Genomic DNA, 25799 nt, shown 5'->3' with positions numbered 1-25799 from the left:
GCAAAATGTGCCAATGCTACCTTTTATATGTTGTCTTTTCAGATTCTCAGTACATAAAGGTCATGTCATGGGACAAAAATCAGGCGTTTAGGGAGCTGTCATTAAATCCAGAGCCTTGGTGTTTACAGGTAAGAATTCAGTCATATTGTTAGCTTGTTTAGACAAATGTGCCAGAATCAGATTGAAGTCTAGTTTACACATTATTTACATACAAAAGATAACCGTAATGTGTGAAATGGAGTACGTATTGTTACGTTTGCTGATTATCTGCAGTTCGATTGAACTTTTTTATTTTTTTTAGAATTTTGTAGCAATACAACCCGCTTAAAAAAACAGCATTATTCACCTTTCATTTGTTTATACAGAAAAGTGAAGAAATGAAGAACAAAGGGAACGAACAGTTTCAAAAGAAAAACTACGAACTTGCAGTGAAATGGTACACAAAGGCCATTAGATATCAGTAAGTTCTCAATACTCTGACTTAAGTGCAGTAACTATGAACTGTATTTCATATATATATATATATATATATTTATATATATATATAAAGGGTGTGGTAGCCTAGTGGTTAAGGTATTGGGTTACCAGTTGGAAGCTTGTGAGTTCCCAGGACCACCAAGCTGACACTGCTGGGCCCCTGAGCAAGGCCTTTAACCCTCAGTTGTATATAATGAGAGAGAAATGTCACTCTGGAAAAAGTGTGTCTGCTGAAATGTTGGAAATGTAAATATATAATGTAATGTATTGTGTTTCAGTACCAACAATCACTTCTTGTATGGGAACAGAGCACTCTGCTATCTTCGTTGTGAAAAATACCTGTACGTTTTATATAACCCTTTCAATGCATTTAAATATTGAAGTAAATATTCTACCAATTCTATGGAAGCATTATGCAACTTATGTATGAAGCAATATTTATTCCAAAATATTTTCAGAAAAGCAATGGGTGATGGTAAACGAGCTGTTCTACTTCAACGAGACTGGGCAAAGGTAATCGACTTCTGCTATTTCAGTCTGAATATAGGTCATTCCACCCTGCTTTCACTTCTTGGTTTTCACTTCCCCAGTAATTTCTCTGTTTTTACCTGTTGATACGTTGCAGGGCCACTATCGTTTCTGTGATGCCTTATTCTACCTTGGAGCTAGAGAAAAAGCATTAGAAGCCAACCTCACAGCTCAGAGTTATTGCAGTGCTGATCCGGAGGGAATGAGAGACCTCCAGCAGCAATGCAGTCGCTTCATGACTGAGATTTCTGAGGGCAGCAGTAAAGCCAGAGCCGCAGTTTGTTCAGAAGGTGATCAAGCACATTTTTTTTGGTTTATGGGTTAACTAGAATCATATCTACATAAACAGTAAAACTACAAAACTCTACAAAAGCATTTTTCTCATCTGCTTCCCTGTTAAATTTATTATTGTTTCCAGCTGAAGGAAAACAGAAGAAAACCGAAGCTAAGAAAGGATCCAGTAAAAGGTTTGCAAAAGAACTTGCTTTTTTTTAATTTATGTTTTTTATTTGGTTTGACTGGGCTTTGATTTTTCATAGACCTGAAGAAGCATGTGGAGTTGTGTGGAGTCCCATGGCCCAACATGTTCATCCAGATAAAGACCCAGAGGCAGCTCATAACTCTGAGAATAAGGTGAGAAAACAAAAATGAATGGCAAATAAAGTAATAAAGTGGTGGCACCAGAACAAATACACACTCACTGGACACTGTACTACGAACACTGGTACACCTGCCCATAATTAAATGAGGCCCATAATTACCTGCCCATAATTAACACCTGCCCATAATTAAATTAAACGATGCACACAATGATGCGCATATATGGGTCAAGTGCTTCAGGTAATGTTCACAACTGACATCAGAATGTTGAACACGTGATCTCGTAACATGCTTGAAGGTGCAAGATGGGCTGGTTTGAGTATTTAAGAAACTACTGGTTTTCACACACAACAGTCTCTAGAGTTTACACAGAATGGTGAAAATTGTGTTTCTGCTTGTGGACCTCAGACTGGATTTATTATTTTTTTTTTCAATACCAGTGAGAGATCCACAAGTAGGAACACAGTGTTGAAGAGTGTGCTGAGAAGAGAATAGCCAGACTAGATGAGGAAATCAAGAAAATCTAAAAATGGTGAGCTGTGAATGTTGCAGGTGCACTATACATCATCTTAGCCTTGTGTCCACAGCCCACTTCATTCAACAAAGGCATGACTGTAACTTCATCTTAGTATCTTAAGGCGAAGGCCCTATTTTATGCATATACCAAATTCAGTAACACATGCAAGCTTGCAAAACCTTATTGGCTGATATTTACTGAAATCGGAGCGGTTTTGCGTTTTTATCACCTATTTGTTAAATTACCCATAATTTAGTTTTTAGAAGGATGTTAAGCGGAGCAGCACAATGAGCTTAACTTGAGTGAAAGCCTGTTGGCACAGCTCTTTCTACTGGACCGGATCCGGTGCTCCCTTTAGTGAGGTCAGTCAGCAGGTGAATAATTTGGTACAAACCTAGTATAATAGCCTGCCAGCCACAGGAACTGCCTCACCTTCTTTTTGGTCTCGGGTCTCAGGCTGCAATCGCTGTGGTTTTATTCATTTGGAGCCACACCTGCCCATGACCTTCTGAAACGTTGTCAGATCTTTTTTCACGGGACATGGTAGTCTCTTGGGGGGCAGCCTGTGGTGCTCCGGGAATCCGATCCAGGGCCCCAACCTCCATCAGCGGGCACTGGTCCCAGAAATGCCCGGCTTTCCTGCAGATCTCTCAGGCCAGCTCATGCTTCACTCCTACCTCTGGGTTGCCAGGTTCATGCACCTGTCACTTTTTTAATGGAAGCAGAGGAAGTGTGGGCAATGAATGCCAAATCTCTAGCTAAGACACCATGATCAGGCTGATGGAGGACTTAAGAATTACATGGATAATTGCACTATTCATCCAAACCTGGTTTCCTCACTTCAGATCAAATCAATGACAGTTATCTATGTATTATTTTTATTTTTTTTAATTAAGTCAAAGTCTGAGTGTTGAATACAAAACAATTTATGTTCTTATGTAGCAGAAAGCAGAAGACTCAAAGCAGGAGGAAACATCAGCAACTTTAGGTGAGTTACATTTACTATAGCGTGATTATGATGCTCAGATTTCAATTGAATAAAGGATATAAGATGAATTCCTAAGAAAGTTAACCCTTTTAGAAAGAAATGACAGAAATATACATGGAAAAAGTCTCGTCATACTGTGGTTTCAGTTGCTTTACAGTTACTGATTTATGTAGTTTGACAATTAATCTCGAAAGTATCAGAACGTTCATGCAGTGCCTGTGCTACACTTTTGCATAAAGACTTCTTTCACAATCATGAACCAAACAATAAGAATGGGATGTGCTTCAGCCAAAACCTGACATTGCTCCAGCAAAAACATGCCAAGACCTGTTCAGTCATGATCAGACATTCAAGGGACCAGAATAAGCCAAGGCTTTTTGTTTTCCTCAAACATATATTTAATAAGTTACAATATTTTACTTTTTATTTATTGATTATTATTTATTACTTATTATTTATTATATGACAACAGGCCAAATGTGTGAATGATCTGCAGTGATTTGTTATACATGCATACATACATAATCCTGAGTGTGTGTATGTGTGCAACGTCTGTGTGTGATTGTTGAAAAGTCTGGTCAGTTCTTGGCTTGACATTTGCTTGTCTGGGCTGATTTGTTTAAACACGAAGCGCAAATAACCTCCTGTGAGTAGTACCATTCTTTACTTGTATTTTTTTATGCTTTTTAAGTGTCGCCCGATAAACTATTTGACATTAATGCTAAGTTCAAAACACTCTGTATTGCATCTGGAAGATAAAGCAGATAATATAACCAGTGATTCTGATTTAGTATATTTTGGTTTAATCAGATATTAAGAGAGCTCTAAAATCTATCTTGAGTGCCTTCTACTACATCTAGTAGCTGATGTAGTGTTTGCATAGTATTGAAGCATGGAACTGTGATAAGATTATATTACATGAGAATGAAACCAATGTAAATCCTTTTATATAGAAAGATTTCTACATGTATTGTGCTACCTATGAATTAAAGTAAAAAACAAGTAAAATCATTTTTGGGGTTGAATGAGTACAATATCCTGGTTGTATAGTGTTTACACTCCTTAACTACTAGCTAGTTGAAATGCATTTAGACTTTATCATGGCACTCACTAATTTCGGGTACGGGTCATTCACTTTGGCACATCTTGGCTTGGCAATATTTCACCATTCTTCCATGGAAAAGCAACTCCTCTTCAGGTCTTCCTGAAGATTTTTGATTGGATTTAGATCTAGACTCCAAAAGTTTGATCTTGTTTTGCTGAAGTTGATTTGGTGGTATGCTGAGAAGTAAAACTTCTCCTTGTTGTGCCACCAGCTCCATTTGACGAAAGGTAGGGATGTGTTAGCCTAGTGGTTAAGGTGTTGCACTACTGACCGGAAGGTTGTGAGTTCAAATCCCAGGTACACTAAGATGTCACTGCTGGGCACCTGAGCAAGGCCCTTAACCCTCAATTGTTCAGCTTTATGAAATGAGATAAAAAGTCAAGTAACTGTCGATAAGGGTGTCTGTGAAATTCCAGAAATGAAATGAAAAATTAAAGGAAATGACGAAAATCAGCCCTAAAACAGGAAGCTGCAGTCACGATGCTTCATTGAACACAGAGGTTGTTTTTTGATGATGTGCCGTTAAACATATCCTTAAGTATTATGGCCAAAAAAGTGAGCCTTTGTCCCATCACTATAACACATTATTACATATAAATTAGGGATATTGTATGGGATTGGTGGGGAACTATTTATTTTTTGGTCTTTGTCATTTTTCAAAGGACATCCCGTTCTTAGTGATGTCACCTATTGTGCCATATTTTCTTTACTCGCTGATTACATTTACAGTGTTTTTAATCCTCTACCGATTGCAAGTCCTGTACTTGCTTGCAAACACTTTGCAGCTCATGGCTTTTCCAGCTCGGCGTTACCATGAAGAAAAAGCTTATAGAAATAGCTGTACATTATTTGAGATGGATGTCACTTTAATAAATGGCAGTTTTATACTAATTATTGTTTAAATGTGATTGGGAATGTGTCATTTTCAGAATCAAGCAAAATGTAGGGGGAATAAACACTTCTAAAATAATAAAATTTATAACATTTGGGGAAGTAAAATGTCTTTATATTATATATCTATATTTGGAAATGTGCACACACATTTCGTGAAAAAATCTTAAATTTCTTAAATAAGTGAAAAAATCTTAAATTTCTAAAAAACTTTAAGATATTTTAAATACTATAACACACACATTGTATATTAACACCCCTATTAAAATGGGAGTTTTGTGACAAAATGAAAAGGTCGACTTTTGCATTATTCAAGACGAAATGTCGACCTTTCACTTTTTGTTTTTCACGTCACAAAAAACTCCAATTTTAAGATATTATATATATATATATATATATATATATATATATATATATATATATATATATATATATATATATATATCTCTTAAAATTGGAGTTTTTTTTAATATTTACTACTTTAATATTTAGTTTATTAAATAGAACTTTTGAGAAGGAATATACGGTTTTATAAAAAAAAAAAAAATTCACAGATTTTCGCCTTCTGACTTCTTTTTGGAATTTCCATGAGAAATAACAGAATATTTGAGAACGTGTACATGAAATACACATTTCCCAAAATATAGTATTTAAAAAAAATGACTGAGTGTGAAAACTTTTTTTAAAACAGCAAAACTTGTCTAGTAATCTATAAAAACAGTCAGATTGAAACTGTCAGAACATCTGCACCATTACACACACTAAGTAATTAATGTAAAGGTGTGTGCACATTTCCACCTACACACACACTGTGTTATTTATAATAAAGGTGTGTGCACATCTCCACCTACACACACACACACACTAAGTAATTAATGTAATGGTGTGTACACATTTCCACCTACACACACTGTAAGTAAAGATAAATTTTGTGAAGCAACACAAACGTTGCATTTCTAAAACTTTTTGCATCGATTTGTTTAGGTGTGACCCAAGATGAGCGAACTCTGCAGCACGAAGCACAAGTCGAGAAATCATGGGAAGTTAAGTGGGGTGGGGAAGATAGTCACGTGTCCCATTATAACAACGCCTACACGTACAGTGAAGTTTTCGGCCAATAGGGAAGCTATACTTTGTAAAATTACCCGATGTTTTATAGATTTTTGTGTGTTCACTAACTGGCATTTCAGAGGCGGTTGTCAATAACAGTGTGTGTGTGTCAGTGTCATGCGCTCTTTTGTTTTTTGCTTTTCTGAGTGCGTGTTTGGGGAAAAAGCGTGAGTAAGTGCGCGTGCGTGCATTCTCAGATTCTTATCCTGTTGTTTAAGTTTCAGTTGTGTTGTGTGGCGCAGAGGAGACGATTATCGTCACCTCACAAACTGAGCTTTCTGATTTCAGAACCCGTGACTGAGCATCAAGGTGAGGACAAATCGACCGAGGCTAAAAGGTAACTTAAGCTGAACCAGAACTTTTCCTTTCTTTTCCTCTCTTTCTGCCTCCCTCACCCCCCCCCCCCTCGCATTTTTAACAAACATCTGAATCTCTAATGTTGACTTAAACCATTATAGAACATTAATATTGGTCTCTGTTTAAAGACGACGCCGTGTATAAAAAGTAGCTCTGTGGGTACAGACACGTTGTTAGCACTTAGGTGTGGCGCCTTTTTCTGTTCTAAAACCTTTAACCTTTGCTAGTCGTGTTGTATTTATTGTGCTTAAGTCTCAGGTGTGTCAGTAGTTTCACTTTTGTTTCTGTCCTCTTCTGTTGGGCTTTATGTTGTAAAGACAATGGTGCATTTGTGGGAAATAAGACCTTAAAACAACTTATTAACAATGTCAAGAGGATTTACAAAGTCTTTATTAATAGTTTCTTCTTTTCACCCCAAAATACCCATATATATATATATATATGTATGTGTGTGTGTGTGTGTATATGTGTGTATGTATATACATATACAAATGGTATATACAAATTAATTAATAAGTCATTAGTATGTGAATGTTATATATTATTATATATAGACTTTAATGTGAATCCCGTAAACATCTCTCATTCTATACTTTCATTCATTCCAAAAAAAAACCAAAAAGAAATATTGTATTTTGGGGGAAAATGAAAAATCACTTCAGAGTGAATATTAATTTTTATTCGGTTTTTGATATTTTGACATTTACCACCTTTTTGTTTGAAGGTTCTCTTTCACAAGCCGTTGATTGTTAAGTGTTTCTGTAGAGAGGGAATATTTTACTTTACTGGTTTACATTAACACGTTCCATTTTGATCATGGTGGCGCACACGGCAAGTGGTGGCACTATGTTTTCAACCGAAATGTGGTAATTACGCTAGTCCCTAAATTTCAAGAATCATTTGTTACTTCCTGTAGCTTGCTTGTTCTTCCTGTACGCCTTCTGTAATGTTATGCAAGTGTCTGATGTTCTCAGTGTTTAAAACGATGTCAGACCTGTTATTCTACCTCAACAAGCTTGCAAACGACTAAATAACATTGTTATATTGAATTTTCTAATGAATATCGCCACTCATTCATAATTAATAAGTAAAATAAGGTACAAAGCTAGTCCTTATCAATTATGCATTATGATGTGCCAAATTTTTATTATTTAAAAAGTGTTATGATTGTGTCAGCAAAGTGGAATTAAATGTATGACTCACTGTGCACAGGAAAGTTATGGGGTTTCACCAGGTATACTTTTATGATTGTTACCAAGCTGTAGAAATTTAAGGGGGGGGAATCTACTTTTCCTTTATACCATTCTATGGTTTTGTTTTGTTTTTGTTTTTTAATTTGTGGCCGAAGAACTGAAATTTAAACTAAGTAGATTTTAACATGGTAGGAATGTATAAAACACTGAAAACTAACTCTTGAATTCTAATTATTTTATTGTCATGATAGACTAGTTCTGCCGCCAAAGGATGAGTTTAGTAGAGCCACAGTACTGTTATAGTTGTTGGTATCTAATGTAGTCACTAAACCTCTATTCAAACTTCAGAATATAGGACACAGCATACAGAGAAGACTGTGAGGGCTGTATGGTCCAACATTTTTCCGTCACACATGCCACAGGAGTTTGACTAAGCTTTAAAGCAAAGACTTAGTTTCGTTATCAGTCAACTGGCATTTTGTTTTTAAAGTAATTTACAGGTTGGGGTTTTTCCTGTTTGCTAGAAGTGCTGTAGACTAGCTGTGAATTCGGGACAAATTAGTTTAGATTTAGCATTATTGTTATTGAGCCGAGTATAAGAACACAGCCAGAGGAACAGTTAGAATCTAACCAGTGCAAAATTTAAAATTTACTATATCTTTATAATTAAGTTCAAATCCACAATGAGATCGGCTGTACAGTGCCAAAGTGACATAGTGATATACTGTATAAGGCGGAAAGGGGAAATAAGATGTATAAGGGGAAAAAACTTTATGAATAGCATGACGTATGTCAGGGGTGGGCAATTAATTTTTACAAGGGGCCACATGAGAAACCTGAATTCGTCAGAGGGCCACACCAACGATAACTTGAACTTAATTCTGCTCAAATTTCTCCCATTGTAAAATGCACTAAATTATATATTTTGAATAGCTGGTATTGATAATTGGAAGAATAAAACTATTCTGTAAATATTTATATTAGGCAATGTGAAATTGTGGTGAACAGGTCACATAAAAAAAAAAAATTCAGTGCAATTTATTTTTAACTTGTTAATCTCCACAAACAATGAAAAACAACAACCAACTTAACAGGTTTTTAGAAATACAGCAATACAGCAAACAATAACTTGTAATGTTTTCCAGCTCATTTTACCTCTTCAGTGAGAATAATCCAGTCTGTTCTGGGCTTGAACAAGGACATTGAAATCTGGCTGAATGTCTGAGGTGGCTATGTGAAGGACAGCTGAGAGGTGGTCATTAGTGATAATGGATCGGTGTTAGGATTTTTTATAGGGATTTAAGTATTTCGGCCGGACATTTCCGGTGGCCGAATTTTCGGTGCATCCCTATAATTTATGATTGGCCGCACAGGGACGTACAAAGGGCCGAATGTGGCCTGCGGGCCGTAGATTTCCCAGGTCTGACGTATGTGAATAAAACTGGAGACGTGGATTACAGTAATAAATACAGAACAGTCCACTAAACAGTGGAGGTTGTAGTGTGCAAACTGTGTACGTTTAGCCCATGTGCAAAGTGCATTATATGCAAAAATTGCAGTTGATCAGGCAGATGCTGTACAAATTGTATAATATTTCTTTTGTAAGTGACTGAAATTTCTGGATGGGGTGGTCATGGTGCCATGAAGGATGTAGAAATTGTGACAAAACCCAAGCAAAATACAAAACACTGCTGTCATACTTGGTGTATTGGGGCAGAAATTAAGTCATCAGAGACCAAATATTCAGAATCTTTTCCTCTCTGAGAAATTGGATTATTACCAAATTTTTATTAGTTAGCATTAGTTAACCAAATATGTTTAAATTACTTAAGCCTTTAGGTAACCATAACACAAGACTGAGCAAGCATCTGATGCCCTTTTCCACCAAATAGAACCGGGTTCAGAGCTAGTGCTGGTTCAAAGTTGGTTTCACTGGCGAGCCTTCTAAGAACCGGTTTGCCTTTTCATCGGTTAGAGAGCATCACAGAGCCAAGTCTGACGTCACTGTATACGTGTCACGTTACACAGCAACTTTAGCGCAGCAGCGGCAAACACAAACACAACAACAATGGCGGATGTTGCTTTATTGTTAATGCTCATAGCTTTGTGAACCTACATTGGCATCCAAACGCGGCGAATCCAACATGTACGTGCAGCTCTTTGTAATTTGTATAAACAGAGGTTGTAATCAAGAAAGTACATAACGTTATTTTATCATTAACACAGGAAAAGGTGTGCTGATAATTGATCATATTGTGGTAAAGTAAAAGTGTATTAAACATTAGTATACTTAAGGTACATTATCTAACATTAACCCCACCCACAGACCCTGACGCAAGCTTTTCTTAAGTCTAGACCAGCAACGTTTTGGTGCTACTTAAAAGCCACTTTTCCTGGTTCAGAGCCGGTGCTTTGGGTGTCAAAAAACAAAGGTTCTAAATTAGGCTCTGGCTCTGAACCCGCACTCAAACAGCCTCGGTGGAAAAGGGGCATTAGTGTAATTTTTTAAATGAATTTAGTTTTTTTTTTTTATCTCTGTGTGTCTCATGTTTATACACATTCTGTTCCTGTTCTACTTTTAGCGAAATGGGGGACCGAAAGGCAAAGAAATCAGCATCAGGCATTCAGGAGAAGCACTCTGTTAAGAATAAACAGCCACCAACGCAGGTAAATGGAACCTATCCGACTTCTGTTAACTGTATGATCGCATGAGACTCTTTTCTTTATGCTATAGGTTTGAGCAGTTATACAAGTTTTCTCAATGTTACTTTTTTAAAGGCTGGATATTGTCTAGATTTTCAAATGCATGAAAAATATGCAAACATCGGGCTTTGTTTATGAAGGTGGATAAGAACCTTCAACCTATATTGGGACATTTACACAAGGTTTACACATTTGACATTGAAAACACATTCCTATATTTTTATGCTTTTTAGTTTAATTTACACAAGAATGTTATTATTATTTTTTTAGACACAAAAATATCATTGTAAATTGTGAAACCCAGTAATTTCTTATTAATGGTGTTAACTGAGTTAAATATGGAAAAGTAAATAAAGCAACTCAAATAAATGAAAGAAAATAAGTTCAGACAAATAAAGAAAGCCACTGTATAAAAGGACGACTGACTGCATTGACGCGCACGTTTGGTTATTTTTACATTATCTTTTAATTCTTATCTATTTAATTAGATAAGTGACAAATCTGGTAAGCCGCAAACCACTGTATTATATACTCACTACTCAAGCACTTTTCACTTGTTAAGTGAAGACAAGACATGACATCAGAAAGGCTTTTGATTTCTGCCCAAGAGCCCCTAAGACAGTTTGCTTTGAATAAAAAAACCCCAGCAATTAAACGTTGCAGTTTCTTTGTGTGATCTGTTTTCATTTTCACCTGAGTACAGTAGATATACATTTTTTCCTGTTTCATGTCAAACCATTTTCTCACTTAATTCATGTCTAATTTAGCCTTTGTGTCTTTATATTTACGGCTGGTGGTCATCCAGCAAATCTGGTTTGATTTTCGCTTCATGTACACATTATTTATTTACAGTGATGCCTCGAAATACAAGTGCTCTGACATACGAATTTTTTGAGATACGAGCATCCGAGCCGCCGCCGAAACAAAGATCCCAACCAACCACGTGTGCTCTGTATCTCCGCCTCAGCTTCCCGCGTCTCACTCGGTTAAAGCCGCCTTTCCACTGCACACGACAAACGACGGCCGATAAACAGGAAGTCATTCATTTCCTATGGAGAGTCGCAAAGGGGCTGCGTGAGGTGCCGACCATCTGCGGATCTGTAATTTTCAGGTCCGTTTAAAAAAAATCGAATTTGTGCGACTACACCGCATCTGATATGCCGACCGGACAGGTTTTTATTAAACCGACCGGCAAATGTTAGTGAGGAAAAAGTGACAAACAAGTGAAGAGAAAAGCGATGAAGAAAATTTAAGCAAAATTAATGTAAAGAAAACAGAAATTGTAGCAGTTTTTGTTCATTTAAGTTAAGAGAATTTCAGTTCTGTCAGGACCACTTTGTCAAAAGAGAATTTATTAGATGATATGCATACAGTTAGTGTTGGCGGTATGGTTCTGTTCTGGGCAAGAATCTACTCGCCCGTCCGTGCGCATGCGTGGACAGAGCGGAGAAAGCAGCGAAAATAGAATAGACCCCCGTATAACAGAACCACTAATCAGGCATAGTAACAGATATGCTCGCTTATGCGTTTTTGGAAAGTAACAAATGAATGAGTTGATAAATAAATAATTAAATAATTAGAAAGAGAGAGAAAAATATGTGGAGATTTGACGTAAACTGGTACAACGAACACAGGTTCCGGCATGGTGGAGTCGGGGTTGGAGGAGGGAGTTTAGATCACAGCAGCAGCGAAGCGCTAGAAAGCGGGTCAATGAATGGGAATTTAAATGGTCGGGTAATATGGAGGTCGTAACCGGATTGGTGCGCGTCGTGGACAGCTGATTAACAGCTGATGCACACTTGACGACGTGGCCTGCCTGAACTAACGCGATGCTTGATTTAAGTTCGTTAATTTTAGTGAAGTTTAGTTAAGTTCCATTTAAGTGTAAAGTAGCATTAAGAGTGTACGAAAGCGAAATTGTACGTACGAGACAAAATTCCTCCTGTAAAGCTGGAACGGATTAATGGGATTTCAATTCATTTAAACGGGGAAAATTCTTTTTGGGATACGAGCAATTTGAGATACGAGCAAAGTCACGGAACGAATTAAACTCGTATCTCGAGGCATCACTGTATAGATAAATGAAGGCCTATGTTAAATGTTCTGCTCCTGTAGGTTTGTGAATATTTCTGTGTGTTTCTTCCTAAAGCCCCAGAGCAGCAGCAGCAGTGAAGTGTACAGTAAAGAGCAGTTTTGCGCTGCAGTACGCGATGCGCATGTGGCTCTCAGTGACCAGCGCTGTCGTAACGCAGAGCAGTGTTTCTCTGAGGCACTCAGGATTCTGGACTCCATTGGGATCAAGGTGAGTTAGGACACACACTGACCTGCACTTTTAGTATTACACTGTATCTCAAATGTCAATTAAGTTTATAAAAAAATATATTACCTAATCAATTATGTTAGACCAAGTAGACAGACATGATATACTAATTGATGTTGTAGATTTTTGGAATTGAATTTGTTCATTGGCCAACCATATCAGAATATTTTACCAAGGAGTCTCTGCTGCTCTGTATCCTTAAGTATAACATGTGTCCCGGCGGCTGGTCATGTAGGTATAAACTAGGAAAGACGGTGGAGTTTTTCGTCCTTAGTTCAGTCAGATAACCATACAAGCATTTGTACTATTTGTAATACAAATATAAATATCTACTTTTCTAACTTCATATTTACTCTGGCACCAATTCACATCTCAAGGCTTACTGATTTAAATGTATTTGTATTCTCATTTACGTGTTAATATTAATGAAACCCTGTAAATGAGGCAACATGTCTTGTCATGTCTTATTCCTTTCTGCTACTCTGACCAGATTTTAATTGGTGTTTTGTCCTGCTTATGTTTCACACACTTTACTGCACCATACTCTCCCAAGGCTAACAGATAAATGTTGTGTCAGCTGTCATCCTTGTCATCATGACATGACAGGACACAGATATATGTCATTAAATGAACTGTCTCACAATATATGTGCGTAATTAGAGTGCACTTTAAAGGAACACCAGTAGTTTACAACGCTTATGCTTCGACTTATTCTAGGAAAGTGGGTTATAAATCTGAAAAAGAGACATGTTACTACCTTCTAAACCACTGCCTCTAGTGTGTGTAGTAAAACTTAATAAATAAAGTAGTGATTGAATGGAAGATTGATCTTAAAAATCTGAATTTAAAAACAAACTTCAAAAAAAGGTTTGCACTCTGTTGATGTCTGTGATTCAGGTCTCAGGTGGACATTTGTGAAACAATCCTACATTGTGTTGATGAGAAAGTAGCAAAGGCTACAAAAGTTCCTCACAGTTTGTCATGCAGTGAATCGCATCTCATCATGCAGTTACATTTTAAAAAGGATAAAATAAAGTACTGATTTTCTCTTTCAGGAAAAGGATATTAAGCCACTGGTGCATAGTTTTGTGATATTCTGCATTAGCATTGCAGTGGCACTTCTTCCAACACACCATCGTGTTTAACATGCTGTTATTTTACACCGGATGCTTGCAGAAGCTACATTGTCACATGACTCATTTTTCTACTGTGGGCAGAATCATTGTTGTATTTGGTTAGAAACGTCATAGAATACAATACCCGTGTTCTAAAATTAGCCATATTGGCCTATAACAGTTTATACGTGGGCATTAGATATTATAAACTCAAGCTTTGTGACAGTCTGGTCAAGTGTGTTGAAGTGAAAATCTAAGTGGTCTAATGAACACTAATCTTTTACAGCGGTAATTCATTTTTATGATAAATATGACCATAAAAGCTTATAAAATACGTCTGTACAGCTCAGTTTGTCTGCTGATTCAGACCTGATTCAAACAGACGCGATTGAACTTCTTTATTTCTGACCTACTGAATATGTTTCAGCTCAGCAATCCCCAAAATAGGCTGGTTATTTTTTCCAGAGTAGAATGTGGTTTTGTTTTTATTGGCACTGAAAAACATTATTTGGCCGATGACACTAAGTTTAATTTCAACGTGACTGTTATATATTTTTAAAGGGATTTATTTTTGTTTCCACACAGGATCTTGGCATATCTGAAATGGATAGAACTTTGTTGATTTATGGTTATGCTACAGCTCTGATAGAAATTGGGCAACCCGAGGTAACAAAACATTCAGTTTGACCCAGATTATACAAAGCTTCAATCTTTGCTGTATTTTGTAATATGTATTTACAAAAAAAAAAATGTGTAATGGAAAAAAAACAACGTTCATTTTTCGTAACATTTGTCTTTTTTAAAGGAATTGGCAGAAGCTCAGCGTCAGTTTGAAAAACTAAGCTCTACAGCAAACAGAACATTCCAGTCTTTGGTTCATACTGGTTTAGGAAAGGTGTTGCTGAAGGAGAATAAGTGAGTATCCAGTGCTTTATTTCAAAATTTGTAACGTGGTGTAAGAAATTACCGATAAATGCACCCAGATTCCACTCCAAGATACACATCGAAAAGAGCTCATTCCTAAAAAGACTTGCGTATCATAAGGTAATACATTTAGAACTCTAAATGAGTAAACCTGATTAAATCGTTAGTATGGGAGCGGCAGCAGGACATCAAGGATTGCCACCAACAAAGGGTCTATGTGACCACGATTACCATTTAAAGTGACCACTTGGGTGATGATAATACCAAGCCTAGGTGTACGTGACCATAATTAACATTTAAAGACATCCGGCTAGACAACAATGTGTGACCCAGCCATATGCTCAATACACATGTTAAGCGGAACCTCGTTTAAACAACAAAAAGGGAAAACAGTATAAACTGCTTGAGCAGGATTTGTCCTGTGTTCATACTGACTCCGATGAACCCAAAGTACTTCATGTATTTTGTCACTGCTACGTTGGTATAAACTTCTTGTTCTTCATTAAGAGCTTCACCCTCATCGTCTTATTTTCTTCTATTGATATTTCTTACAGTGGAATAAGAGTGAAAATTTAGTCTCCTACTTTTATTCACTTTCACTCATCTCTTTTCAGATTTAGCAAAGCCAAAGATGAATTTTTCAATGCTCTGTTGATGGTTCAGAGGCAGATCATGCCAGGAAAACTGACATGGCCAACCACTAAAGTAATTGTTGAAGAGACCTGTCCTGAATATTTAAAAGTAAGTTCAGGCACAGTGTTGTTTTGAGCTGTTGTTGACTGATTGTGGTACTATAAGTCGATGTTCTTACTGATGAATGATTCTTTCCTGGTGTTCTCCAAAGGAGCTGCTTGAGAGTTTCATAAAGATCTGCAAGTTTCCTCCTAAGCCGGATGCAGTTTGCCGACATTGCTTGGGACAAGCCCTTATATATTTCACTGACCCAGACTTTAAGGTAGGAGTTAATGCACTGTGGGTATGTTTTGAGGTACATACTGTACTCCAACACAAAATTAAAAACCCACTGGGTGGAACTGAACACAGATGGTTGTGATTATACCACATTCTCATCCTGAGCTCAAGCCCTCACACTAGCTGGGTGGTAGCTGTTTTATGATGGGTGAGAGCTGGCTGGCTGTTGGGTGGGAATTGGGCAAGACCACATTAAATGAGAGGGTAAAAAAAATAATAGAGTGCAGCTCAAAGCTACTATATAACTGTCCTGCTACCTCGTTATGACTAAACAGTCATACTCTCTGTGGGAATTAATATCATTTTCTTTCCTTCAAATCTCTTTTAATGAACTTGCTGGCCATGTTATTAAATTGTGTTAGCTACCATGTTTAGCCTGTGCTCCACACTTGTCCACCATTGATAATTCACTTTAAATGCCTCACATAGTCCGTGTGATTTATTTATTTGCACTTAAGCCAGTGAATCTGTTTAATATTTGGACTTTTATTGAAGCTTCTTGTTAATATTTTTTGTCTGTTGCAGGGCTTCATTCGGTTGTCATGCTCTCAGAGCTGCAAGGTGGAGTATCATATCAGTTGCTGGAAAAAGTTCAAAGCTGCTTCATTTTCAGACAAGAACGACAAGGTAAGGAGTGGAGATGAAATAAATGTAACTTCTTGATCACATTACTGTGATCTTCAGGAGTACCAAGATTTGTTTTGTTTTTTTCCTCCTAGGATTTCCTGCAGGATTTGTGTTTTACTCCTGACTGTACTGGTAAAATCTGCCGAATTGTAATATATGACTCAACTGGTCTTATTAAGTGTGAGGTGAGTTTGTTGCTCATAACCTTAGCCCTGTAAAAGCCCTGTATATCTCACACATCCTCAGTTTCTAAGGAATACTGTCATCTTCTTTGTTTAGTTTAAATCGTCTGTTTCTAAAAGCAAAATTCCTGGGATGAGAGTCAAACAGAAATGTACAAGGTAAGCTGTACCCCATGGCTAAATTGGCTAATTGTTACTAAATTGATAACAAATAATAGTATTTTTATTTGTGTAGTCATTTTTTTAACACTAAAAAACATTATCATGTTTGAGCTCTTTTGTTAGACATGTATTCTGTGATTATTGTTGCTGTAACTAGACCTCTGTAGTTATTGTGACTGTGCTTTCTTACTCGTTTGCAGTCTTAAGAAGTTGAAAGCTAAAGAGGAAAGAAAGCTGTGGCGGAAACAAAAAAGAGCGGCTTTGTCCATAACCAAGAATGAGATGAACAATTTAGAAATAGAAGATGAAACTGAAAAAGGAGCAGAAGCCATTAATCAATGTAAAATATATTCATTACTATTTACTTTGACACTTAATACAATGTCTGTGAATATAAAATTTCAGACAAATTTATCATTTGCCTAATGTGGGAATAATAAAAAATAATCGTCAGACCTAATGCTTATTTTTTTTCTTCCTCTTCAGCGTCTTTCAAGGATTGTGTTGTATATGGAGATCGTGTTTTACACCAAATTGATAAAAACAAAGATCTTTTCAACGATGAGATTCACAATATTTCTGGTATGCTGCTGTGTCTGAGACCATGGATGAAGTTGGATGAGGATAAAGGACATGCAAGCATATTGAAGGACCATGCAGAACCCAAGGTTCTCAGGGACCTAGTGGATCTGCTGCTGGAGAGAAAGAACAGGGTTTGGGCCAGACTCTTTCTTCATAACCTCAGTGGCTACCAACACGTTAAGCCTGAAGTTCATGAATGGGCTCAGCAACTTGACAATGCTGGTAAAATGCAGTTTTCTACAGTCCTCTTGCTATACAGATATTTGGCCTTATTTATCAAGCTGAATGAATGCTTAACATATAAAATGATTTGTAGGTGTTTCAGTTACTTGTGAAAAACATACAGATCCTATGAAATATTAGAGTTTGTAAACTTGCCTATTTATGAGACTCACTAATGTGAACCTTGATTGCTGGTTTTCAGTTTTCTACAATAGGTGTATGTACACACACGGTTTTTTATGTGAAATTCTGTCATTTTAATGTTAATGACTTGAAAGCATGGACTAAAAAATCCAACCCATAAATTAAGATGAATAATGCTACCCTTAAAAAGGTTACTGCTATTAAACCAATAGAATAGAAGCTACTGCTAATATAAGTTTCTGCTACTATAGAATAAAAGCCTTTATTTTGTCATGCATACATTACAGCACAGTGAAATTATTCCTGTGCATATCCCACCGTTGGAAGTTGTGGTCAGAGTGCAGGTTCAGCCATGATACTGCACCCCTGGAGCAGAGAGGGTTAAGGGTCTTGCTCAACAGTGGCAGCTTGGCAGTGCTGGGGCTTGAACCCCAATCCTCCAATCAACAACCCAGAGTCTTAACCACCTGAGTCACCACTGCACCACTAGGGATTATCCCAAAAGGATTGTCTTTCATTCTTTAATTGACTTGCTGTACTCAAAACTTGTATGAAGTTTTGTGGATGTCACTGTATTGTTATATATTGTTTGGTTCAGGCTTCAAAAACATTTATGCCCAACTAAAAGGTTGATAAATAAGGCAATCCTGATAGCGCTTTACTGCATATGACACTGCATATCTTTTTATTTTGGTTTACCTTAATTTCACTGTACTAGTAAGTACCTTGGAGAAACTTGTATGCAGATAGATTCAACATAGATCAGTTGGTCATAAGGCTTATAAATGTTTGTGTAAAAGATTCCCTAGGATTTCTTTCTTTCATTTGTTTATTTTTTGGGTTCTTTTTCTTTGCCTACAACAGGTCTGAAAGCTGCTGAGAACTTTATTGGTCAATTTTCCGATGATCTGGAGAACTTGGATCTTTCTTCCATGTTGGATTTTCCACCACTACATGAAGTATTTCTTGACTCAGGCTTCCCTGTAATAGATTACCTGAGACAAGCCCCACCACAGGAAATGCGCCTCTTTATTTGGACTCTAGAAGAACACCGAGAACACAACCCCTCTTGGTTCAGTATCCTTGATGACTTTTTTGAAATGGGTATGTCGTAATTGTGTGAAAATTCATGAAATTCCTTTGATGTCATTCATACAGTTCATTCATGCAATACATTTTCGTTGTTTTTCCCAGATTCGATATGTTTAGTGTTAAAGAAGACAGAAAAAGATGACCACTTAGTAAGTATTGTTTTACAAGTGTAAGGGTTTGTGTTTTTCAGTTATGGCCATTCTTTATCAGTTCTGAAATGATCTTGCTGTTTGTAGGTGCTGTTTGCTCTTCTCATGTTTCCATTTACTTTTTTAGACTTCTGTTTATAAGAATAAAAGCAAAAATCGAAAAAAGAGGCAAAAAGAACCAAAGGTGAGTGGATATACCTGAATCAAGATTGAACTATGATATCTGCTTTTTTTTATTGGTTAAATAGAATAATAATACATATGATTAAATACAATAATAAAAAAAATATACTGTGTGTTTCAGTCTGTCTTACTTCTACCGGGGATTAGAAGAGAGGAAGAGGACAATTTCTTCGTTGAGGAAGATTCGCTGTAATATTTTTGTTCACTTGGTTATTATTTATAATTGCTTTGAAGTGAACGATGGGACTTTACGTTCAAGTCTTTCTGTAATTTTTGTCTCTAGGAGGCTGCTTCATGGTGGTGATCCCTTTAGTGTTCCAGATTATTTGAGAGAGCAGCTTGCAGAGTTTGAGGGGCAGTATGCCAATCCAGGATACTCTAATCACTATAAGAGATTTTTGGACAACAACCCAGATCCAACTAAAGAGTGTTTATACGAGTGAGTAATTAAGGAGTTTTAATAGTCCAAAAATGATTATGGTGACAAATTATAATGAATTCATTATAATTAAGTACACAATCTGTTAGTCCAGGTGCTTGGGACAAATAGGCTGTTGATAGCAATAAAAGCTCAACGTTCATTTAGGTCAGTGTGTACAGATAAAGGTGATTATGCCAACACCGTGTGTAATTACATAACGTGAGTCACTCCTCCCTGAGATTCAAGTACTAACTTATTTTCCATAGTCTGTATTAATTCACAAAATTAGCTAGCCATGCTTTTGATACAAAACGTACGATTCCATTAGTTTGACCATAGTGCTAGCATTACTCAGGGCTTGAACTATACAAACATAAGATAAATAGTATTTTGAATTGATCTTATTTCTTATTACTTTTTTTTAGGGATTTAATCTTTGTCTTCTTTCTTCCTTCTCCTTTTCCTGGGTTCTCTGCTATCCTCAGTTACTTTGCACAGATTCTGGAGGAGCATGGTCCTCTTGAGGTCTCAGACCCACTGCTTGTGGGTGAGATGAAGAACTTTCCTCTTGAAGCACTGCAAAAGATTGAAGCTGCTGGAGGACTTAAACCTTTCCTGCACGAATCTCTCAGATTTGTAATGCGTGATGATGTCATTGCACTTGCGTCACACGCTGTGTACTTTCAGGACACTATAGATGACGATGCCTACCTGTTGGACAATTTTCACACTCCTACTTGCAGCATGGACGATTTAGAGTCAAAAGGCTCCTCCCTTCTTAACCCTTCAGCCAAAGAATTTCTGCCCCAGAATAAACATTTGGCTCTGAATGATGACAGTGAATCTTATGACCATGCTAGTTGTCTTGTTCTCCCCAGTCCATATGATTTAATACCTCAGAGTTCTGAGGATGTAAGTTATGCATCTGGGATTCAAGATATACCTGGAAATGTAAAACCTGATCTACAAGCAGTAGCGTATCATGATTACTTCCCCATTGACCAACTGAATGCATTTAACACTGAGGTTTTCAGCTCTGATGATAATAATTATATACATTTTAAAGAGGACACGTGTCCTAAAAGTAAGACTGTTTTTGTTCAGGTAAGGTCTTTAAATGATTACTTTATTGTTAAAGTATTCAGAAAATATTAAATCAGTTGTTAAGAATTGTGGTTTATTCTGCTGTCCTTTCAGACGCTCTGGGGTGACAAAGATACAAGAGATGATGTGGCCATTAATACAGAACCATATGCAGAGTTTGAAAAAAACAGAGTAAGCCTTACCACCTGTGTTAATTTTTGTTTTTTTTGTTTTTTAATTAGATAAATTAGATTTTCTAGTGCTGGTAGTAGAGACTGGTTGTGTTGTTCATATGGACTGGTGTTTATTAAAGTTTTTCTAAAGATAAAATACTTTATGAATCTAGTTCTCAACATGCCAGTGAAACTCTCTCTCTCTCTCTCCTAGGGAGATATGATGGAAACAGAAAAAAACAACTTAAAATTGGAAAATCGCATCCAAGATATGAGGGAAATGCTTAATATTTTTCAAAACAATAAAACGTCATGTTCTGCACTTGACACTGAAGTGAGCAACATTAATCAACATATAGAGGTAGAGACGCCACTGCATTTCTTTTTACTTCATTTCACTTGTTGAGAAACCGAAACTGTTGTAATTTTTGCACAATACTATCTACAGTGGGTACGGAAAGTATTCAGACCCCTTTACATTTTTTTGTTTCATTGCAGCCATTTGCTAAAATCAAAAAAGTTCATTTTATTTCTCATTAATGTACTCAGCACTCCATCTTGACATAAAAAAAACAGACATTTAAAATAGAAATAGAAAATTTTTACAAATTTATTAAAAAAGAAAAACTGAAATATCACATGGTCATAAGTATTCAGACCCTTTGCTGTGACACATATTTAACTCACATGCTGTCCATTTCTTCTGATTCTTCTTGAGATGGTTCTACTCCTTCATTGTAGTCCAGTTGTGTTTAATTAAACTGATTGGATGTGATTAGGAAAGGCACACACCTGTCTATATAAGACCTTACAGCTCACAGTGCATGTCAGGGCAAATGAGAATCATGAGGTCGAAGGAACTGCCCAAGGAACTCAGAGACAGAATTGTGGCAAGGCACGGATTTCTGCAGCACTCAAGGTTCCTAAGACCACAATGGCCTCCATAGTCCTTAAATGGAAGAAGTTTGGGACGACCAGAACTCTTCCTAGACCTGGCCATCCAGCCAAACTGAGCAATCGTGGGAGAAGAGCCTTGGTGAGAGAGGTAAAGAAGAACCCAAAGATCACTGTGGCTGAGCTCCAGAGATGCAGTAGGGAGATGGGAGAAAGTTCCAGAAAGTCAACTATCACTGCAGCCCTCCACCAGTCAGGGCTCTATGGCAGAGTGGCCCGACGGAAGCCTCTCATCAGTGCAAGACATATGAAAGCCCACATAGAGGACTCCCAGACTATGAGAAATAAGATCCTCTGGTCTGATGAGACCAAGATGGAACTTTTTGGCGTTAATTCTAAGCGGTATATGTGGAGAAAACCAGGCACTGCTCATCACCTGCCCAATACAATCCCAACAGTGAAACATGGTGGTGGCAGCATCATGCTGTGGGGGTGTTTTTCAGCTCCATGGACAGGACAACTGGTTGCAATTGAAGGAAAGATGAATGCGGCCAAGTACAGAGATATCCTGGAAGAAAACCTCTTCCAGAGTGTTCAGGACCTCAGACCTCATGTGGTGCTGAGTGTACATTAATGAGAAATAAAATGAACTTTTTTGATTTTAGCAAATGGCTGCAATGAAACAGAGTGAAAAATGTAAAGGGGTCTGAATACTTTCTGTACCCACTGTAGATTTCCAACAAAGAATTGACTTACTTCCAACAAAATCTTGAGGATGAGGTACGGAAAACTCAGCAAGAGAAGAAAGCCCACCAAGAGATGCTGAAGGTTTTGAAGGGTGAAATCAAGGAGCTGGTGGATTTCCAAGAGAGGTGAGGCATCCAAATACCATGTATGGGGTGTGAGCACTTCTTTGTTGATTCTTAAACACTGCTTTGGGAGACAAACTGCAGAACTAGTTCAGATTTCCTTATTTATACTCCGTTTAATGTAGTATTGACATTGGTGAACTTTTTTTTTTTTTTTTATCTAGTCTGATCACATTTATTTTCTGTTTTTCATTAAAACTGACTGCTCTGATTGTGTGCTTGTCAGTGTTTCCAAGCAAATTCAAGATAAGAACCTGGAATATCAGAAAGAACTGGATCATTTCTTTGCAAAAAGGCAAGTACAGTGGCAGCTTCTTCTGCACACTTCTTCTGTTGGGAATTCTGTCTGGATAGAGTAATGAAAGTATGCAGAGGAAGGGATTTAATCGTAAATTTCTATTTTTTTATCATGAAGTAACCATTGGGCAAACGAGAAGATGAATTTGGAGGAAACAGTAAAGAAGTGTAGAGATCTGTGTGCGAAATCAACCAGTCGATCAGTGGCAGGACGGGTAAGAGCAGTTCTGCATTGTGACTCAATGGACTAAAAGCCAATTGTTTTATACCTGTGTATATAACAAACCTGTTTGATTTGTTTATTAGGTGTCCTTCCTGAAAAATAGGCGAGAGCATGGGCTGCGTGGCTTGAGGAAGTTCTTGACAGATGGGAAGGCAATTCTAAAACACCTGAATGAGAGATCCCCCATGTAAGAACGCTGAACGAAAATACACGTGATAGTCCTCTGGCCCTATTTTAAAAAGATGGAGGTGTTCTGTAAAGGTGTAGAGTGTTCGCTTCAGTGTTTTCACGTTTTTGTTTTTAGGGGATTTTTTTTTCTGTCAAAGCCTCATACTCTTATGACCCTAAAAGTTTAAAGATTTTTCAATTAAGACATTTTGCGCTTCACATTAATACAGGCACTTGAATTAAATTGTTTATTTATTTTTTCCCCCACACAGGCATCTAACTGCAGGCTTCAGTTCCATCATTGAGGACTGGAAGTCATGCATCCAGGACGTTGAGGAGAATATCAAAAGAACCGAGGTTGGACTTGCATTATGTTTGTGATAGTACAAAAAATTGCTTTGATTTTTGCTGCTTATTGTGATTTAGAAAAGTCATGAATTCTTTACCTCCAGTGCACCTGAATAATCAAGTTTTTCTCACAGTCAGACTTCAGTCAGTATAAGGACTAACCTGTAGGGAACTGTGTGTGTGTAGATGCAGTATGAAGAGCAGATAGAGCGTGTGAAAAAGGGCACCAGCCTGTCCTCTCTCCCTGCAGTTGGCATACCATGCACCCCTGCTCCACCTGCTGTACCGGTAAGAATGTCATATTAATACCTTTTAGTTTATTCTGTTATGTCAACACACCATCCTATCCTAGTGTTCAGGTAGAATTCTCTGTTTTATATTGTGTCCAATGATCGTCCCATTAGACAGATACCCAGCATACACTATAGATATACCCTCACCACCCACTTTATTAAGAACGCCTATACATTCATGCAATTATCCAGTTAGCCAATCATGTGGCAGCAGTATAAAATCTAAACTCCTGCAGATATAGATCACAAGCTTTGTTTAATGTCTACGTCGAGCATCGGAATGGGGGAAATGTGATTTCAGTCAGATGTGCCATGTTGTTGTAAGATGGCTGGGGTGTGTATTTCCTCGAACAAAAGTTTCCAGTGATTTGAGAAATGACTTTTCCTTTTCAATGAACCTCTGCCCATTGTGCAACACAAAGACAAACATGGATGTGCTGTAGTCCAAACAAAAATTGGACACAACAGGGGCAAGGACAGAACATCAGGGCCCAGGAACAAGCATGTGTAAATTATGAGTGAACAAAACTCTTTTACAGAAATCACATTAAAATAATGTGTTCTTAAGAATAATATATAATTATTCCACAATATTGTTCACACAATTCTATGTAAATTTTAGTGACCAGTATAGTTGAAGATCTCAGAAGATTTTGTAAAATTATCTAACCAGAGTCGCATTTATTTCCCATTCTAATGTTTGGTTTGAACATTACCTGAAGCTCTTGGCTTATGTTTGCATGTTCTGTATTGTACAGCAGGTAAATGATTTAGCTGATTGGATAATTCATAAAATTCCAAAAGACATTGATTCTGGGTAAAAGTGAATTTGAAGAGTGCTTGTGGATTGCGGTATATTTAAGTGTAGGCAAATAAGCCAAAAAAAGATGGTGTTTTTAAGTTTCCAGAAAGAAAAGGGGGGAAAAAACTTTGGCTACAGGAAGATATGATTAAAAAAAAAAGCAATTAGTGTGTATTTAATATTTTGCAGCCAGTGTTTTAGCCAGTGGTTTGTCCTTCACTGCCCGGGTCCTGCACTTTTTGTGTACACCAAACATGCACTTACTGAGAATATGGTAAAGATGGTTTATGACCTTCTGACTGATGACTTTCACTTTTCCACATCTCTGTGGTTCCTGTGTTTTTTGTATTACTGATCTCGTGCTGATTTATCATCCTCAGTGGTTTCTCAGAAAGGAAAAAAAAGACACACAAGCAATTGTATTTATTTGCAATATCACTCTGCTGCCATCATCAGGTAAAATATGAAAGTGCAACGTGTTGGCTGGTGGTCCCCTGATAATACGTTCTAATAGAGGGTTCAGTGACTGTATTAAGGAGGGTAGAGGATTCCTTTCTCAATATACATGTTTTTTTTTTTACATGTGATTTGTAACAATGTCCTAATGAAGCATGTCTCTAGCATTGAGGATGATCGTCACATTTGCCCCTTTTCCATCAAGGCTGTTTGAGTGCTAGTTCGGAGCCAGAGCCTAATTTAAATTCAGTTCTTTCTTTTTCGACACCAAAAGCACCACTGAACCAAGAAAAGTGGTTCTTAATTAGCACCAAAAGGTTGCTGGTCTAGACCGAACAACCGCTTGCGTCAGGGGCTGTGGGCGGGGCTACTGTTAGCGCATTTGATAATGGACCTTAAGTATACTAATGTTTTATACACTTTTACTTTACAGCAATATGATCAATTATCAGCACACATGATAGTAGTTAGCTACATGCTAAGGCTACCTTTTTTCTCTGTTAATGATAAAATAATGTTATGTACTTTCCGTTATTCTCGAGTGCAACCTCCGTTTATATAAATTACATGGAGCTGCACGTACAAGTTGGATCCGCCTTCTGGATACCATTGTAGGTTCGTAAAGCCAT

The 25799-nt window shown here is 37.2% G+C and overlaps 1 protein-coding gene across 2 annotated transcripts in view; it reads left to right on the top strand.

Annotated features, from left to right (window-relative positions):
• Window positions 1-25799, top strand: part of ttc3 (tetratricopeptide repeat domain 3) — a 34149-nt gene that overhangs the window by 4292 nt on the left and 4058 nt on the right. Inside the window, exons 8-41 of one of the 2 annotated variants that reach the window (XM_060896015.1) lie at window positions 43-128; window positions 366-460; window positions 756-818; window positions 936-990; window positions 1103-1295; window positions 1424-1472; window positions 1545-1638; window positions 3068-3110; window positions 6505-6553; window positions 10349-10433; window positions 12619-12771; window positions 14490-14570; window positions 14710-14819; window positions 15443-15569; window positions 15673-15783; window positions 16326-16427; window positions 16520-16612; window positions 16707-16768; window positions 16972-17111; window positions 17258-17575; window positions 18584-18823; window positions 18914-18960; window positions 19088-19144; window positions 19265-19332; window positions 19427-19582; window positions 20050-20668; window positions 20762-20839; window positions 21035-21181; window positions 22447-22586; window positions 22810-22878; window positions 22999-23095; window positions 23187-23290; window positions 23544-23628; window positions 23806-23907. In XM_060896015.1, the coding sequence (XP_060751998.1) occupies window positions 43-128; window positions 366-460; window positions 756-818; window positions 936-990; window positions 1103-1295; window positions 1424-1472; window positions 1545-1638; window positions 3068-3110; window positions 6505-6553; window positions 10349-10433; window positions 12619-12771; window positions 14490-14570; window positions 14710-14819; window positions 15443-15569; window positions 15673-15783; window positions 16326-16427; window positions 16520-16612; window positions 16707-16768; window positions 16972-17111; window positions 17258-17575; window positions 18584-18823; window positions 18914-18960; window positions 19088-19144; window positions 19265-19332; window positions 19427-19582; window positions 20050-20668; window positions 20762-20839; window positions 21035-21181; window positions 22447-22586; window positions 22810-22878; window positions 22999-23095; window positions 23187-23290; window positions 23544-23628; window positions 23806-23907 (4118 nt within the window). Of the gene's footprint in view, window positions 1-42; window positions 129-365; window positions 461-755; window positions 819-935; window positions 991-1102; window positions 1296-1423; window positions 1473-1544; window positions 1639-3064; window positions 3111-6504; window positions 6554-10348; window positions 10434-12618; window positions 12772-14489; window positions 14571-14709; window positions 14820-15442; window positions 15570-15672; window positions 15784-16325; window positions 16428-16519; window positions 16613-16706; window positions 16769-16971; window positions 17112-17257; window positions 17576-18583; window positions 18824-18913; window positions 18961-19087; window positions 19145-19264; window positions 19333-19426; window positions 19583-20049; window positions 20669-20761; window positions 20840-21034; window positions 21182-22446; window positions 22587-22809; window positions 22879-22998; window positions 23096-23186; window positions 23291-23543; window positions 23629-23805; window positions 23908-25799 lie in introns of both variants that reach the window. The other variant, XM_060896014.1, reaches the window with a different exon arrangement.

The sequence above is a fragment of the Tachysurus vachellii genome, chromosome 20, assembly GCF_030014155.1.
Source record: "Tachysurus vachellii isolate PV-2020 chromosome 20, HZAU_Pvac_v1, whole genome shotgun sequence".
In the NCBI taxonomy this organism is placed as follows: domain Eukaryota; kingdom Metazoa; phylum Chordata; class Actinopteri; order Siluriformes; family Bagridae; genus Tachysurus; species Tachysurus vachellii.
This window is presented reverse-complemented; position numbering and strand designations above follow the sequence as displayed.